The 18,225-nt window shown below is 44.8% G+C and overlaps 1 protein-coding gene across 1 annotated transcript in view; it reads right to left on the bottom strand.

Moving 5' to 3' along the window:
- Positions 1-18,225, bottom strand: part of SCN10A (sodium voltage-gated channel alpha subunit 10) — a 105,460-nt gene that overhangs the window by 45,744 nt on the left and 41,491 nt on the right. Inside the window, exons 11-17 of the mRNA XM_079933130.1 lie at positions 12,043-12,171; positions 11,362-11,453; positions 8,956-9,177; positions 8,490-8,553; positions 1,933-2,074; positions 1,591-1,788; positions 732-902 (exon numbers count right to left, since the gene is read on the bottom strand). Of these exons, the coding sequence (XP_079789256.1) occupies positions 732-902; positions 1,591-1,788; positions 1,933-2,074; positions 8,490-8,553; positions 8,956-9,177; positions 11,362-11,453; positions 12,043-12,171 (1,018 nt within the window). The remainder of the gene's footprint in view (positions 1-731; positions 903-1,590; positions 1,789-1,932; positions 2,075-8,489; positions 8,554-8,955; positions 9,178-11,361; positions 11,454-12,042; positions 12,172-18,225) is intronic.

Here is an 18,225-nt window from a genome sequence, read left to right as displayed (position 1 = left end):
GAGAAGGAGCTGGTGGGAGGAAACTTGGTGAGTACAGGGAATCTTGGAGTAGGAGGTAGCGGGTCATGATGGTGGCGAGAATTGCTACAGGGTCTGAAGTGAGGTACTGAAGTTATTCCCAGGCTCGATTGTTATCACAGAGACAGGTGCTGGGATCTCCTGTGCCAAAAGTAGGGGAGAATTTGAGCTGCAGGGGCTGAGGCATGGGGTCAGAAAGAAGCTTGTAAATGATTTCAGCATCACGAACAAGGATCCCACTCCTGCTCCAGAATTGCAGATCAGAGTATCAGAAGGAAGCTGACCCTTGATGTCCACAGGTCCACAGACACCTCAAGGTCAGCATGTTCAAGGTCACAAACAATCCAGGGTTCTTCTCCAGTGTTACTGCCTTAGAATCACCACCTACCTAACTGCCCAATCTGGAAACCTGGGAGGCATTTTGGACTTCTCCCTTCTTTTCCAACATTCCAGAGTCCCAATCTTGTTTATTCCCTCGAGTCCCCATAAAAGTCTTCATAATCCACCCTTTTCCCCATCCATAATGCCCCTGTCCTAGTTTAGGCTACCATTGGTTGGGGGGCGTGGCAGGCAGGGTCTGTATTATCAAAACGTCCTCCTAGTCTCTGTGCCTCCAGATATCTCTCTGCTACAAACCTCTTCCCACTTCAGCATATTGTCCATGGCAGCTGGAAAGGTGGGTCACCTTTAAGGCACAAATCTGAGCCCCTTACCATTCTGTGCTCGTTGTAAGACTCAGTCTGGGGTGACTTGTTGTCATCTGTGGAGCCCTCTGACACCCTTGGCTTCATTCTGTGCCTTCTCACACTGGCATTTTTGGAGGCCAAAGGGGATCCATTGTGGGAGTGGAGAGAGGCTGTGTCAACCCCCAGGGCTGCCAGCACCTGAAAGGAGAGAACAGCAGTGTCTGGATGAGCTTAGCATAAATGTGTGTCCCCCAGACATGGGGTGTCACAGAGGTGATGGCATCTAAACCAGAGGAGATCAGGATTAGGACCTGGGTGGTGGTTGGATTAAGACATGGCAGGAAGAGTCACCTCCCTCATTCACACCCTGTAGTAAACTCTGTTGATGCCCTGTCCAGATCTCTTTTACCAGGTCAGTACCCTCATCTCAAGCTGCTTGAATGTTAGTTACTAACGGGTTACAGCTGCAGGATTTGCAGAAAACTTTCTTTGACTATACATTTGACTGGAGCAAGTATGGAGGTACAAAGGGCCAGCGTTCTTGCCTCCAGGTAGGGGTAACCCTGTGGAACAAGTCATGCCCTGGAGCTCCCCATGGGATCAGGCCAAAGGTAGAATCTAGCTGAGGCCACTTCCTTGTTTAATTCTTCCCCTGTCCCATCCTGTTTCCTTCAGTCTCCTCCTAAGAGCAGCCCTCAGTGAATCACTTGCACAGGCTCTTCATTCATTTTTTATGAGAAAATCTAACCTAAGATGGTCCCTGAGATAAGATGAATCTTCCTATGGTTCCTTAAAATGACAGTCTTACTCTAAGAGGCTAGTCCAGATATCTGCCCAAAAATGTACAACCTGCAACAGATTTCACAAAGATCCACCCCTCACTGACCTCCTGCTCCGTCCGGAGCATCTGAAGGGCCTCCTGGAACTTCTTCTCCTTGGCTTCAATTTCATCAGTGGTTGCCTGGTTCTGCTCCTCATATGCCATGGTGACCACAGCCAAAATCAAATTGACCAGGTAGAAAGACCCCAGGAAGATAACAAGCACGAAAAAAAACATATAGATTTTCCCAGAAGCCCTCAGGGTCTGCAGATTCAAAAGAAAGAAGAGAGACTTGTACCTAGAGAACTTGGGCCCCTGACATGGTCAGGGTCCTCCAGGAAGAATGTAGCCATGCAGCCAATGCCCCAGCCTCCAACCGAGTCTGTATGGGGACATGCAGATCAATACCTGCTGGTAGAGGCGTTCCCAGGAATCCTGTGTCATGAGGCGGAACAGTGAGAGGAAAGCCCAAGCAAAGGAGTCAAAGCTGGTATAGTTAAAATCTGGGTTGTCAGATGTTTTAAGGCAGAAATAACCTTCAGGGCAGTGGCTGCAGCAAGAACAGAGAAGGTTGTCAATTGCACAGCCTCCCACTTACTGGGGGCAAGACAGTCCAGAGTTGTGGGAAGACCTGAGGGTTTGAAGTCAAAGACTGGAGTTCAAGGCCTAGCCTACCTCTTATTAGCTGAGTGACCTTGGACATTCAGTCTCTTTAGGTCTCAGTTTCTCTTGCCCATTAAATGGGGACGATAATGTTAGGGAATTACTGACTGAAACCACCCGTCCTGGCCAGGTTAGAACCGCTTACGTGAGTTGTCTCACAACAAGAGGTCTCAATAAGGAACATGGAACCAACAAGCTGCCACCAAAACCAACCAGAAGAATTTGGGAGGGGAAAAAAGGACGGAGGAGGTGCCAACCCATAATAGTCCTGCAAACCTCCCAGACTCCCTCGTGATAGAAACTGTCTTGACTGAGAGATGTGTGTGCAGCCAGGAAGGGCCCTGAGTCAGACCAAATATGGGCACAAGCAAAATGATTGGCCAGAAACAACCCAGAAAGTTAACCCAACCTCCATAAATCCTGAGACCGCAAGCCATGAGGCAGAGCAGTTCTCCTAGGTTCCCTACCCTGCTGCTGTCTGCTCAAACACTCATTTACAAAAAAGTGTTTTATTTTGTCAATATGCACGTTTCCTCAGACGATTCTTTTTTTTTTCTTTTTTGGCTGCGTTGGGTCTTCGTCGCTGCACACGGGCTTTTCTCTAGTGGCGAACAGGGGCTACTCTTAGTTGAGGTGCGCAGGCTTCTCATTGCGGTGGTTTCTCTTGTTGTGGAGCATGGGCTCTAGGTGTGCGGGCTTCAGTAGTTGTGGTACGTGGGCTCAGCAGTTGTGGCTTGCGGGCTCTAGAGTGCAGGCTCAGTAGTTGTGGCACACGGAATTAGTTGCCCCGTAGCATCTGGGATCTTCCCAGACCAGGGGTCGAACTCGTGTCCCCTGCATTGGCAGGTGGATTCTTAACCACTGTGCCACCAGGGAAGTCCCTATGATTCATTTCTGAGTGTTAGACAAGATCTCATCTTGGGCCCTAGAAGAGGTACCCCCCCCTCCCCGCCCCACCCCACCCTGGTAACATAATACCTTCATGTCAGAGTTTCATGCAAAGGGAAATGGCCTGGAGAAGGCTAGCTGGCTGCCCAGACATGACCCCATAAGATGGTGAGCTCTTTGCAAATTGACACCAGCGGAGGCAGAGTCAGTAAAACCTGAGCCAGTTGGCATCACCTGCAGAGTTGTCTTTCAAAGGAGGACTCACAGTTAGCCAAGTTCAGTGACCAATTACATGCAACAATCAAAACACCACTTTCCGGGCTTCCCTGGTGGCGCAGTGGTTGAGAGTCCGCTTGCTGATGCAGGGGACGCGGGTTCGTGCCCCGGTCCGGGAAGGTCCCATGTGCCCCGGAGTGGCTGGGCCCGTGAGCCATGGCCAATGAGCCTGCGCGTCTGGAGCCTGTGCTCCGCAACAGGAGAGGCCACAACAGTGAGAGATCCGCGTACCGCAAAAAAAAAAAAAAAAAACCACCACTGTCCAATAACTGAGCACGTACTGTGTGCCTCTCTCACTCCTAAGTGCTTTACAAATGTTATAATTTCATCATCTCAATAATCCTTTTTTTAAAAACGGATGTGTGGTACTGGCACAAAAACAGAAATATAGATCAATGGAGCAGGATAGAAAGCCCAGAGATAAACCCACGCACATATGTCACCTTATCTTTGATAAAGGAGGCAGGAATGTACAGTGGAGAAAGGACAGCCTCTTCAATAAGTGGTGCTGGGAAAACTGGACAGGTACATGTAAAAGTATGAGATTAGAACAGTCCCTAACACCATACACAAAAATAAGCTCAAAATGGATTAAAGACCTAAATGTAAGGCCAGAAACTATCAAACGCTTAGAGGAAAACATAGGCAGAACACTCTATGACATAAATCACAGCAAGATTCTTTCTGACCCACCTCCCAGAGAAATGGAAATAAAAACAAAAATAAACAAATGGGACCTAATGAAACTTCAAAGCTTTTGCACAGCAAAGGAAACCATAAACAAGACCAAAAGACAACCCTCAGAATTGGAGAACATATTTGCAAATGAAGCAACTGACAAAGGATTAATCTCCAAAATTTATAAGCAGCTCATGCAGCTCAATAACAAAAAAAAAAACAACCCAATCCAAAAATGGGCAGAAGATCTAAATAGACATTTCTCCAAAGAAGATATACAGACTGCCAACAAACACATGAAAGAATACTCAACTTCATTAATCATTAGAGAAATGCAAATCAAAACTACAATGAGATATCATCTCACACCAGTCAGAATGGCCATCATCAAAAAATCTAGAAACAATAAATGCTGGAGAGGGTGTGGAGAAAAGGGAACCCTCTCTTGCAGTGTTGGTGGGAATGTAAATTGATACAGCCACTGTGGAGAACAGTATGGAGGTTCCTTAAAAAACTACAAATAGAACCACCATATGAGCCAGCAATCCCACTACTGGGCATATACCCTGAGAAAACCATAATTCAAAAAGAGTCATGTACCAAAATGTCCATTGCAGCTCTACTTACAATAGCCAGGACATGGAAGCCACCTAAGTGTCCATCATCAGATGAATGGATAAAGATGTGGCACATATATACAATGGAATATTACTCAGCCATAAAAAGAAACGAAATTGAGTTATTTGTAGTGAGTTGGATGGACCTAGAGTCTGTCACACAGAGTGAAGTAAGTCAGAAAGAGAAAGACAAATACTGTATGCTAACACATAAATATGGAATCTAAGGGGGAAAAAATGTCATGAGGAGCCTAGGGGTAAGATGGGAATAAAGACACAGACCTACTAGAGAATGGACTTGAGGATATGGGGAGGGGGAAGGGTAAGCTGGAACAAAGTGAGAGAGTGGCATGGACATATATACACTACCAAACGTAAAATAGATAGCTAGTGGGAAGCAGCCGCATAGCACAGGGAGATCAGCTAGGTGGTTTGTGACCACCTAGAGGGGTGGAATAGGGAGGGTGGGAGGGAGGGAGATGCAAGAGGGAAGAGATATGGGAACATACGTATATGTATAAGTGTTTCACTTTGTTATAAAGCAGAAACTAACACACCATTGTAAAGCAATTATACTCCAATAAAGATGTAAAAAAAAAAAACAGATGTGGAAGCTGGGGTTCAGAGAGAAGTCAGCTGTCTAAAAGGACACAGATGCCAATGGATTTATTTAAAAGGAGAAACATAACTGTCAAGTAGTTTATGAAGGAAGGCCAAATTGAAGATGACTGCCTGGTGAGCACTGGGATGGCGAGGGCTGCACTGCCCTCTCTCTCACAGTAAGAGGGTGAGTTGGTATCACGAAGCATCTCTAAGCATTAGGCATGTGAGTGCTCCCCTGCACCCCAGTGAGATGGCCTGGTTGAGGAGACAGTAACGCCTTTTCTGTAGTTCTGGATTCTACTTCAGGATTCCTCCACCAACACCAACCCTGGGGGGTCTTCTTATTCCAGACATCCATACAAACACACATCCAGGAACCCACACAATTGATTAGGGCCTGACAACTTGATTATAACTAAATCCCAATTCTGTCTCCAACCTTGGTTGGAGATTTGCGAGTTTCCAGACTCTGTAGACCCACATATAAAGACAGTCTCTTGGTTCTGCTCTCCCAAGGAGCTAGTTAACCCATTACCTGTAGGTTTGCTAGTTAACACTAAGGGCAGCCTATTTCTATGTCTGCCATAGAACACTCTATAGCTGCTACACATCAACAGCTAACTGCTCAGAGAATTAAATGAGACCACGGTGTAAAGGCTCTTGCAAGATGCCTTCAGCATAGCAAATATTGTATGTCAAATGCAGAAATAAATTTCTTGGTGTTTTTAATCTGAAGCTACCAAAAAGATGGACTAGAATAATGTATGTGAAAGAATGCTGAAAATCATCAAGTATTTCCTGGTACTTGTTCTCCACTTTGAGACCCTGGACTTTCTCCCTGCAGTGTCACTGGTCAGTGTGAGCTTTTGCTCAGGGCTCTGGCTTCTCTGCAGCTCAGCACAGAACCCAGGTTCGGTGTTCACAGCATGCTTGTCAGGGCTCACTCTGCCCATCATCTAAGCTGGCCTCTACTTAACATCCCAGCCCTATCCACTCCTTCCCCGCCTGGCCAGGACCTATGCAGCAGGATAGCTGGTCTCTCTCAGCGTTGGAGAGGGGCCCCCATGGATGGACCCCACAGCTTTACCACAGTCAGTGCATGGGCTACTGTGGAACCATCCTCATGAGAAATGCCATAATCCAGACAGGAGGAGGACATTGACGGGTCCTTGGTTTCAATTTAAGTCAAATGCAAATAAAAACTGACATCAGAACAACCCTCTTCCTGAACTCAAGAACCAAATGCCAAGTGCATTCGTGAAGAAAGAGGCCAAGGGGTCTGTGTTGCTCAAATTCTCCTGTTAGTCCCACCCCTCAGCTCTAGCTGAGATTGTTTTCCTGGGGAGCTGATGAAGGCAGAACTCCATAAAGTTCCCACCCACCTCCACTTGTGCAATATAGGGCTGTTAGCCACTCAGGGAGGAGGTTGTGTGGGCTCGGGGTTCCAGACCCCCTCGCCATGGAGATGGGAGGGATGAGTCTTTCTGATCTGTTGCCTGATCTCTTTCTGCTCACACCTGTTCCCGTGGTCAAAGCAGCAGGCAGACATGAGGGGCCCTCTACCCCTTTGCTTTGTCTCACATTCTGTTCTGCTATCTAAAGGCTCCATCCGGGCTTCCCTGGTGGCACAGTGGTTAAGACTCTGCCTGCCAATGCAGGGGACACGGGTTTGAGCCCTGGTCTGGGAAGATCCCACATGCCGTGGAGCAACTAAGCCCGTAAGCCACAATTACTGAGCCTGCGCGTCTAGAGCCTGTGCTCCATAACAAGAGAAGCCACGACAATGAGAAGCCCACGCACCACAATGAAGAGTAGCCCCCGCTCACCGCAGCTAGAGAAAGCCTGCACACAGAAACGAAGACCCAACACAGCCAAAAATAAATAAATAAATTAAAAAAAAAAATGTAAAGGCTCCATCCAAACCATCTCTTGTTCATCAAGCCTGGAGACATCCTGTTTACCCTTCAATCTCACCTCAGTCACCACCTCTAGGAAACCTTCCCTGACATCCTCCCTGCCTCACACCATCACCTCGCTGTGTTTCCCCAGCCCAGGGAGCCTCTAGGACAGCACTTGTACTTCACAGCATAGCATCTTTATGTATATGCATCAGAGCTCACAAACTGGCAGATTGCTAGTTGAATTTGCATTGCTAAAATATTTTGTTTGGCCCACAATATGTAGACATTTTCTGAAATTGGTAGCCAATGTTTATAGTTAAGAGAGTTTACATAAAAATTGAAATTTCCTGTCTCTCTTTTAAAAACTTGGACGTTCTGGAAACAGTGGACCCACATTTCCACATGACAACCAAAAGCTGAACTGAGAAGTGGCTACCCCTTTAGATGGAGCATGAACTCTCATGATCATGGTTCCCACCCAGCCTACTCCTCACATTTGTTGTTATGTGTCTGGCCTCTGCAAGAATTTGAAACTGCAAAGTCTGATGCATGTGTTTCTTCCTCTGCTATGTGAGGATAATGAAACCCATGTGATAGAGTTGTAATTAAATGTAGAGCATTTGACATAAAACATATTTAATAAATATTTGTTCCTTCCTGGGGCAGATTGTTTGTAAAAATGACCACAATTATTCCCATCCCTGTCTCCACACCCCTTTTAATATGATGTCGCAGGTTCTCCCAGCAACAGGTGGAGTCTATTCCCCCATTCCTTGGATTTGGACTGGCCTGTGCCTTGCTTTAGTCAATAGGATGCAACAGAAGTGACATTATGCCAGTTCTAAGCCTAGGCCTCAAGAGACCTGGAACACTTCCACTCTTTCTCTTGGAATCCTGCCTCCACCAGAAGAATAAGCCTGGGCTAGTCTGATGGGGGGGGTGAGAGACCACATGGAGCAGAGACAAAACACCCCAGCTGAGGCCATCCTAGATCAGCCAGACCCCTGCTAATCCATCTACTGTCTGCAGATGCATGAATGAGCCCAGTCAATATCAGAAGAACAGTAGACTGATCTCAGCTCAATGTGCAGATCTGCAGAATCCTGAGCTAAGTAAATGGCTGGTGTTTTAGGCCACAAAATCTTGGGGTTGTTTGTTACACAGCAAGAGCTAACTCATACACCCCCTCCTCATGAGCCTGGGATGGCAGAGGCCATGACTTATTAATTTCTACATCTTCCTCAGGACTTGCAACCCAGGCTTCACCCAGAAAAAGCTGATGACAAGAAGGAGAAAGGGCTGCTGGGCATTGGTGCTATGTCATGGCTTGGGTACTCACCCTGAATCAGATCCATTGCCACACAGTAAGGGATCAGAAGTGCCTGGTTTGTTGGTGTAGAAATCTGCAAAATAAAGGAAGAATTGAAAGCCTCACATGGTTCTCAACCCTCAACTCAAGCCTTGAGTGGTGAAATCAACACCTGCTGAGTCTTCTGCCAGAGTGAGGAGAGAGCCCTTGGCCATGTGCCCTCACTGGATATGCTGAGACGCCTGGAAGGGGAAATGTCTCATCTGGGAAGAGAAAAGCTGAGCAGTGGCTTCAGCTTTGAGCTTCCTTCAGCAGAGGCAGAATGACCTGCCTCTGGATTTATAGCTCATTTCCTTGTAAAAGGAAATTTGGCAACAGAGAATGGGGGGGCCCAAAAGTAAAACACAACTCATGAGAAGCATTTCAGCAGAAAAGAGGAATCAAAATATATGTCTATACAGGTATGCAGGGGCTTCACACCCCCTGCCAACCAGACCTGGGTCCCTATGACAGAAATTCCACTCCCGTTTTTCATGAGAAGAGTAATTGGCCGTCTCGTTGACAACTGTGCAATTCTTGACACATTTGTTCTTGAGGTTGCCCTTGAAGAGCTGCAGGCCCACCAGGGCAAAGACACTCAGGCAGAAGATGGTGAGGATGGTCACGTCAGCCAGCTTCCTCACCGAGTGGATCAGGGCTCCCACGATGACCTTCAGCCCTGTGGGAAGATGACACCGATACTGTCACGTGGATGAGGTGCCACACGCAGAACACACATGTGTGCCTGGCACGCTTGCATCTTAGCCACCCTACCCTCTCACTACACACAGGTGTGAGGTATTTTACAAACTCTAGGGCAGTTCCAACCCCAGTTTCTCATCTGAACCTTGTAATAAGTCTGAGAGGCAGACAGAGATTATTGTCCCATTGTAAAGATGAAGCAACTGATATCCAGGCAATGCATTTCATTTTAAAGCTAATAAATTCTGGAGAGTAGCAATTCAATTTAAAAAGTAATTGATGAGTACCTGCCATGTTCCAGGCACTACACTAGGCGTGAGGCTACTAACTTCATTCCAGTCATTTGGTATCTGTTTTTCTGTCCTTATCTCAGTCCTGGGAGGCAGCTCAAGGCTGGGGACACACGTACCTCAGTGTGTGTGAGTGTGTGAGTGTGTGTGTGTGTGAGTGAGTGAAAGAGAAAGAGAAAGAGAGGAGGAGGAGGAGGAGGAAGAAAGGAGGGAGAAAGGGGGAGAGAGAGACATGCAAGGGAGATAGAATGAGACAGAGATGCAAAGACACAGATGTACATAACAGTGTGAAGCCATGAGGGACACTGAGAGTCACTGAGGAAGAAACAGAGAATCTGAGAAGGAGCACAGCTGGCAGCAAAGATGGGGCCCCTGCTTGTTTAAGGAAAGATGATTTGTTGCTCTGGCAAAGGAAAACACCTTCTTCGGGAAAGCAGCTCCCCAGGTAGCAGAAAGAGCTCTAACCAGGGAAGCAGACTGTGATCTAGCCTTGCATTCTCATTCTGGTCAACAAATAACCCATTGAGCACACCCCTTGCCCCTTGTGGTCCCCTCTGGGAGCCGAGCAATGGTTAAGGCACTGGCCTGTGGTGGGGCTGTCTGATGAGTGAGGGGAAACTCCATAGCATTATTGAGCAGGTGGGCACACAGAGGAACAGCCCCTCACAGAAGCCTGGGAGTCGGGGTAAGATGGGGTGGAGGGTGGGGAAGATGGGAAGGACCAGGGAGTCTCCTTGAGGAGGTCAGAGCGTGGCAGAGCCCTGAGGATGCATATGAGTTAAGTGAAGAGAGAAGGAGGGATTTCCTGACAGAGGAGCAGCATGGCCCAGGGCTGGGCAATGAGCAAAAGCTTTGAATGTCTGTGGAACCACAGGCAGATTCTGGAATGTGGTGTGAGGTGGGTACAGGAGAGAGATGAGGCAGGGAGAGGAGGAGGGTCAGGACAGGCCAGGTCTTGTAGACAAGGCTCAGGGTCTTCCTGGCTGGGAGTAGGTGAGAGAGGTACCAAGCAGCAGAACTGACTACTTATTGCTCTGATTTTCTTCATGAAGAAGCTTGTCCAGTGCAAGTTGGCAAAGACTTTTCAGTCGTTCCCTGCAGAACCAGTCACAGAACCGTGGAAAGGGACTTCTACTCTAGCGTGAGTATTTCTATTTCCCAGATGAGGGCATGGGTTCTCAGGGGTGAGGGAGGGTAGATAACCCATCAGGCCACAAGGGAGAAGCATTGAGTCCCATCTCAGGGCTGTTACCTGGTCTCTGGCCTCACTATCCCCTCCATCAACTCAGTGGAAGATGAGGAGTATCACTGGGCTACTTATTGGAGGCCTGGTAAGATGAGCCCTGGTATACTATTTTTGTTTCTGAATTGCCTGTAATCAAGAATTGTCTAATTATTTTCTCTTCTGTGGGTCCAAAGACAGGGCTGAGGCCCAAATTTTCAGATCCATGGAAACGGGGAAGATACTCACCAGAGCCTAGGACTGCCTTTTTCCTTCTTCACTGTTTCCAAGTTTACATTTTGGTTTAAAGTATAAATGAGAATCTGACTGGAGGCTTGCCTGAACCCCACAATGAGAACATAAAACGAAGACTTGACCTTTTTGTTCTTTACGGACACCATGGGGTACTGTGGACAGAGTGTTGGCTGAGAATCAGGACATGAGGTTTCCAGGTCACAAATGCCTCTAGTGATGAGGATTTGGGATTGTGTTTTCTACTCTCTGGGCCTCAGTTTCTTTGTCTCTTAAATGGGGACAGTAGTCCATGTCCCAGAAATTTATAGGGCTCTTGTGAAAATCAAAGTGGGACATTAGGCTGTGGAAACAAACGTAAGCTCTATGAGTAAATGTACTGGTTAAAGCGGCTCACCTGGGATCACAGACACTGTTTTTAAAGCTCTAAGGACTCTGAACGTCCGCAGGCCTGAGATCCCTCGGAGATCTATGGCTTCACCAACATACCTGTAGGACCAGAAGTCAGTCAGCATCTCTGCAAGAAGAGGTACTTGGGAATTCAGGCAGCATAAATAAGGACAATTTTGGGTAACATCAGCCTAGGAAGGACCCAGAACAGACACTGAGAACCTACTAGCACTTCCACTTATAGACTGACATGAACACTGATTTAATTAAGGCAATATTTTCCAGAATGGCCCCTTTGAGAAGATGTATTGTGATCTAGAAGGCTCCGTGTGCTACATGTGTGGATGGATATTCAAGCATGTGGGTGTGGCCAACCCGTCTTCTCAGGCACTGGTTCTCAGGTAAAGACCTTCATATCTGGTAGGTACAAGGCTGAGCCTTGTCTGATCCACTTTGACAGGCCAGTTATCAGCTCAGATCTGAGGTCTCCAACTTCTCCCTGAGTGTATGGGACTAACCCTAGAAAATGACTCCCAAAGCAACAGTCTTTGGCAAAGAAACCCTAGGCCACACAGTCCCGAAAGAGGAAGCTGGACAGAGATAAGGAAACATCCCCAGAGTGGCAGCCTGGACACACCTACAAGCCCTACACAGATGCACATACAAGTCAGTGTGGAGAAATACTCACGCCAGGGTGATGACACTAAAATCCAGCCAGTTCCAAGGATCTCGCAGGTAAGTGAACTCATTTAGACAAAATCCTCTTGCCAGTATCTTTATCAAGGCTTCAAAGGTATAAATGACAGTGAAGGCATATCTGGGAGGGAAGGTGGAAAGGGAGTATTAACTGTGCCTTGGAGAGAGCTCAGAGGGACAGTGGCTGTGATTGTTCCAAAGGAGAACGTGCAAAGATCATCGCCAAGGTGGGGAAGGGGAAGAAGGGAAGGTAGGGAGATGAGACGCAGACGGAGGAACTCAGAGGAGTCACACATATGGGTGGGGTGGGATGATCGGCAGCCTCTGCTGCTCTGAAGGTAGGCAGAGGGCGATGGCAGCTGAGAACCTCTGGCACCATGAGGTTCAGAACAAAGTTCCTCCTGTTCCATGAGGCTCCCCGAGGATTTCTGCCCTGAGGGAAGCTGGCAACTCCTCTCTCAACTTGTTGATGGCTGAAAATATGGAAGAGGGAGGAGGCCCAACTACATCCCTCCTCTCCAAACTTCTCTACTTCTGACTCTTTTCTTCTCATACCGTGCCTGGTCTGCCAGCATTTCTGGCCTCAGGGATCCCGGTCTGTTTACTGTCTAAGGCAGTAAACAACTAGGTGTCATGGAAGAAAAAAGCATCTGAGTTCACACACATTTTCTCAGGAGGATGGTTCCTGTTAGAGGAAGTCATCTCAAAACAGCCACTCTGCTGGGCACTTTGTGGGTTTGGATTTGAAGAGATGGATCTGAAGCTTAGGTTGAGAGTAGGGTAGTGTTTCTCAAGTGTTCAAAATCCCTCCATCACCAACAGCAGTGGTTCTCAGACTCTAGCACGCATCTGACCCCCTGGAGAGCTTGTTCAAGCATCTGATTTCTGGGCTGCACGTCCAGAGTTTCTGACTCGGTAAGTCTGGGGTAGGGCCCAAGAATTTGCATTTCTCACAAGTTCCCAGCAGAGCCTAATGCTGATGGCCTGAGGAACTACACTTTTAGAACCACCGACCAAAGGGATTCAGATGCATGCATAAATCACACCTAATTTTGGATACATTACATTTTAAAAGTTATAAAATTCTAAATGTAAGCCCTGGTATGAAAAATGAAAAGACTTTTGATTAAATATGGCAGATTGAAGACATGTATTTACCTCCAACCTTTTGGAAATCCTTCTTAAATGATAGTAAAAAGAATTTTTTAAAAAGCATAAATTCACTAGGGCAATGATAATGGAGAACATAACAGCACTCTGGAAATTAGAGTGAAGACGGATGAGTGGTAACTGACAGAGCAGACCCTAGAAAGCTGAAACCTTAGCTGGAAGTAGGGAGTTCCCAGAAGCAAGCCAACCCACATGGCAGAGCTCCTTAGGACTTAGGGATGCTAAATACCTCTGAAAGTGGGGCCTGGGGAGACAGTGGCAAGAGGGTCTGAAAGGGCAGTTTGAAAATCTTTACAAGAAGCAGTTGGGCTTTCTAAATCCCCCTCCTCACCAACCATTCAGGGAGGAACTGCCTCCTCTGATCTGGAAATAGACTGGATTGAACAAGAGGGAGAGAGTTGCATCCTGAAACAGGGGTATAAAGGAAAAATTTACGTATGTACTAAAAGGCAGACAACCTTCCCACCCACCCACTTCTTCCCCTCAGTAAGTTCCTAGAAGCCTGTCAGTCAGGTTAACAGCTCAAGAAGTTGCTGCACTTTTAATATGGACAGCCAGCCAATGATCATCAGGAATCTGAAGCCTACTTCTAACACCAAAGACTAAAAGAACTAAACAGGAAAGAAAGAAAAAGAAAAAAAGACAATGCAGATAGAAGAAGAGTCAGGAAAAAACCCTTATCATTAATATTTTTAGAGAGTTAAGAGATGAGAAGATACTGGATACATATAGAAGGCTATAACAAGAATATTCAAAGAACAAAAGAGAACTTTTGAAAACAAAAATATGATAGCAAAAGTAAAACATTAATAGAAGGGCTAGAAATAAAGTTGAGGAAATCTCACAGAAAGTGGAACAAAAAGAAATAAATAAGAGGTGATTAAAAATATGAAAATTCGAGAATTAGACTAATAGGTACAATGTCTGATTAATAGGAGACCTAGGGATTTCCCTGGTGGCCCAGTGGTTAAGACTCCACTCTCAATGCATGGGGCGCAGGTTCGATCCCTGGTCAGGGGACTAAGATATCACATGCTGTGCAGTGGCAAAAAAAAAATAGGAGATCTAGAAAGAAACAGAGAAGGAAATAGACAGGAGAAAATTACCAAAGAAATAATATAAGAAAATTTCCCTAAACTGAAGGATCAAAATATTCAGCTAAAATACCCATGAGTGTTCAGGAAAATGAATGAAAAAGGTTCATATCAAGGCACAACATCACAAAATTTGAGAACACTGTGCACAAAGAGAAGAGCCTAACTTTTTCTGAAGGAGTGAAAATCACAGGTCACATACAAAAGATTGAGAATCAAAATACCATCAGATTTCTTAATAGCAAAATTGGAGGTTATAAGACAGTGGAACAATGTCTTCAAAATTGTGAGGAAAGTAATTTCTAATTTATAGCTGCTTCCCCAGCTAAACTGTTTAGATGAGGCTAGTATAAAGATATGCCAAGTCTCAGAAAATTTATTTCCCACCTACCCATCTAAGAAAGTTACCAGAGGATATGCTCCACCAAAACAAGGAAGTAAACAATAACGAGGAAGATATGGGATGCAGGGGAGTGACAAATGGAATCCAAAAGAGGATGGAGAAGGAAAAATCTCTGGAAAAGAGCTGTACATCAGGCCTAGGGAACATCTAGACCAGATTGAGGCAGGAGTTGAGGGACTCTAAGAAGGATTTCCCCAAGAAAAATGGAAACTGATGGATAATCTGATACGTTCAAGTAAATTTAAGCAATAATTAAACCTCTGGAGAAGAGTTTAGTGATAAAATACAGAAATTAGTGATAAATATACAGAAAACTGAGCAAATGAAGAAATTAAATCCTTATTAACTCTAGAGAAAGCAAAAACATTGTGCAAAAAGGAAATGTAACCAAAGTATACTGCATGATACAGCTGTGAACAGTATTTGCTTAGCAATACTATTATATAATCATATATGTAGTCAGACAATGTACATATTGTCTGATTATCTAACCAAAAATTATGATATAACTATATTGGGAAGAGGAGTGTGACAGAAAATGAGTGTTTGTATGTGGACCTAATCCCCTTTTCTTTCCATAACAGAAAGCTGATAGATAATATCTAATGTGGAAAAAATTTTTTAAATAGTAGTCTGAGGGCTTCCCTGGTGGCGCAGTGGTTGAAAGTCCGCCTGCCGATGCAGGGGACGCGGGTTCGTGCCCCGGTCCAGGAAGATCCCACATGCCGCGGAGCAGCTGGGCCCATGAGCCATGGCCGCTGAGCCTGCGCGTCTGGAGCCTGTGCTCCGCAGCGGGAGAGGCCACAACAGTGAGAGGCCCGCGTACCGGAAAAAAAAAAAAAAAAGTAGCCTGGGTATATCTTTAGAGCTAGAGAGGTATCAGAAGAAAGCAGTAAACAAATGGTGAGAGTGGTTGCTTCTGGAAATATGGGATTGGGGTGAGGAGATGAGAAACATGAAATTGCTGTTTTTGTTATAATCTTTATGGAGCTATGTGACCTTTTAAACCATGGATCTGTATATCTTAAATAAAAGTAAAAATTAAATTTAAAAGTGCATAGCAGTAATGTTTCTTTCCTATCTGTGACAGGAGAAATAGTGTTTGAAATCATTCACAAAGAAATCTATATCTGCCTGGGTAGCAACCTGAGCTGTCAGCTGCCATAGCTTGTTGGGTTTCCCCCCACTCTTTATGTTTTCTAAATTAGAAAATCTTAACTCAGAATTATAGGTTGTTGGGAAGCTTTGACAGATATTTTGGCCTTTCAGGTCAAATGCAGATCCAGAAATTATGGAGAGAGTTCTCTCCAAAGGCTATTTTCAGTGTTTCACCAGAGGACAAGTGTCCCAGCTTAGTGCCACTGAAAGCTAGAAGGTTAAAGTTCTCGGCTTGGGAGACAGCAGCTGATGGAGTCACATCCTCTCTCTGGTGACATTTGGCTCACAAGGTATTTCTGCATGTTCAGTTGTAGCATTTGGATGTGATTTTTAATATGCAAAGACATATCTTAAGTGTTTTTCCTGATGAATGAAGACAAGCATTGGTACTGGGGAAAAGTCAAACTCTCAGCCACTGAGCCATTTGCACCAATGTTAAGTTTTAAGAAGTCATGATGTCTAATCATTTAAAAATTCTGATATTTAGACCCTGAAGTCAAAGATCCAGACTATTCAAAATCCTAAATGTACTCCTGAGACATGCCATGTGTATTCACAGAAATAGTCATTTTAAAAGATTTAATATCTTGCTGGAAAACACTGCAAACCTTTTCTTGCTTGCCAGCCAGAGCAATTCAGTGTAGAAAAGCATCCTGTACTCACTTGTTTCAGCCCTGTAGGCTGAAGAAACATATACTAAGTGGTCACAATCAGTTTGTGATCACAACTTCCATGATGTCCCTCAACAGCGAATCAGGGTCTGGAAGTATGCTATGGACCCTCGCTATTTTCACAAATAATGTACATACCACATTGGAAGCAACATCTTCCATTGGTATAGCGATGCCCTTCCTTGCTGACCATCTAGCTGGAGCTTCCTCAATATCAATTCAGCTATCTTTTCTTTTCTTTTTTTGCGGTACGCGGGCCTCTCACTGTTGTGGCCTCTCCCGCTGCGGACCACAGGCTCTGGACACGCAGGCTCAGCGGCCATGGCTCACGGGCCTAGCCGCTCCGCGGCATGTGGTATCTTCCCGGACCGGGGCACGAACCCGTGTCCCCTGCATCGGCAGGCAGACTCTCAACCACTGCGCCACCAGGGAAGCCCTATCTTTTCTTTTTAATTGTAGTAAAATACATATAAAATTTACCCACTTTTAAGTATACAATTCAGTGGCAATAAGTGCATTCACAAAATTGTGCAACCATAACCACTAACCATCTCCAGAACTTTTTCATCATCCCAAACAGAAACTCTGTACTCATTAAACAACTACTCCCCATTCCTCCCTCCCCTGCTCCCTGGCAACCTCTGTTCTACTTTCTGTCTCCATAAATTTGCCTATTCTAGGTACCTCACATAAGTGGAATCATACAATATTAGTCCTTTTTGTGTCTGACTAACTTTACTTAGCATAATATTTTAAAGGTTCATACATGTTGTGGCATATATCAGAATCTCATTCATTTTTCAAGCTGAATATTCTGTTGTATGCACCTACCACATTTTGTTTATCCATTTATCTGTTGATGGACATTTATCCATTTATCTGTTGATGGGACATTTGGAAACAACCTTTTGACTACAGTGAATAATACTGCTATGAACATTGGTGTAGAAGCTAACATCCCTTTTTAACTCTGTTTCATAGTTTACAAACTAATCTTTAATTAAACCAGAAATCTCATCTTTTAAAATCAGCTTCATGATAAATAGGACAAAAAGTCATTGATCACTTCTCTCTCACATATATGGTGAAACTGTACTGACAACTAATTTATTCACAATTTTATTCAACTATAAAGTACAATGTCTGCTTGTTTACATACATAAGAGTCATTGATTTTTAAATGTCAGTCACATTATAAGAAATCCAATATTTCTGATGAAGGAATTCTATCGATTATTTCTCGCTTTTTTTCCAACTACAATATTTGCCATTGATTTTGAAGCTGGTTTCATATCGTACTGGCAAGGGTATAATTTTGCTTGTTTTTGCTATGAGGGCAAATGATGACTCTATAGTTTTCATGTCTTTCAACTTTTAACATCAAATTTTGACAATTTTGTACTGGAAATCCTTATTTTATATTTGTACTAGAGACAGTCAGTTGGTTTAAAAGTGAGGTTGATAAACTTTATTAGAAAATAATATGGAAGTTTTGGTAGCTTTCTATTATTACTTGATAAAATGTTGAGATAATAACTTAGGTACTAGAACAAAAGGCTCATTGATCCAATAAAATTTAATTATCATTATTCATTGTCATGCTCCCTGTTTTTTTATTTATTTTTTATCAGCTTTTGTGAGATTATCCACATCCATTGTCCACTTGTCTCATGACATAC

The sequence above is a fragment of the Stenella coeruleoalba genome, assembly GCF_951394435.1.
Source record: "Stenella coeruleoalba genome assembly, chromosome: 10".
Classification (NCBI taxonomy): Eukaryota; Metazoa; Chordata; class Mammalia; order Artiodactyla; family Delphinidae; genus Stenella; species Stenella coeruleoalba.
The sequence above is the reverse complement of the archived record's forward strand: the minus strand, read 5'-3'. Positions and strand labels throughout refer to the sequence as shown.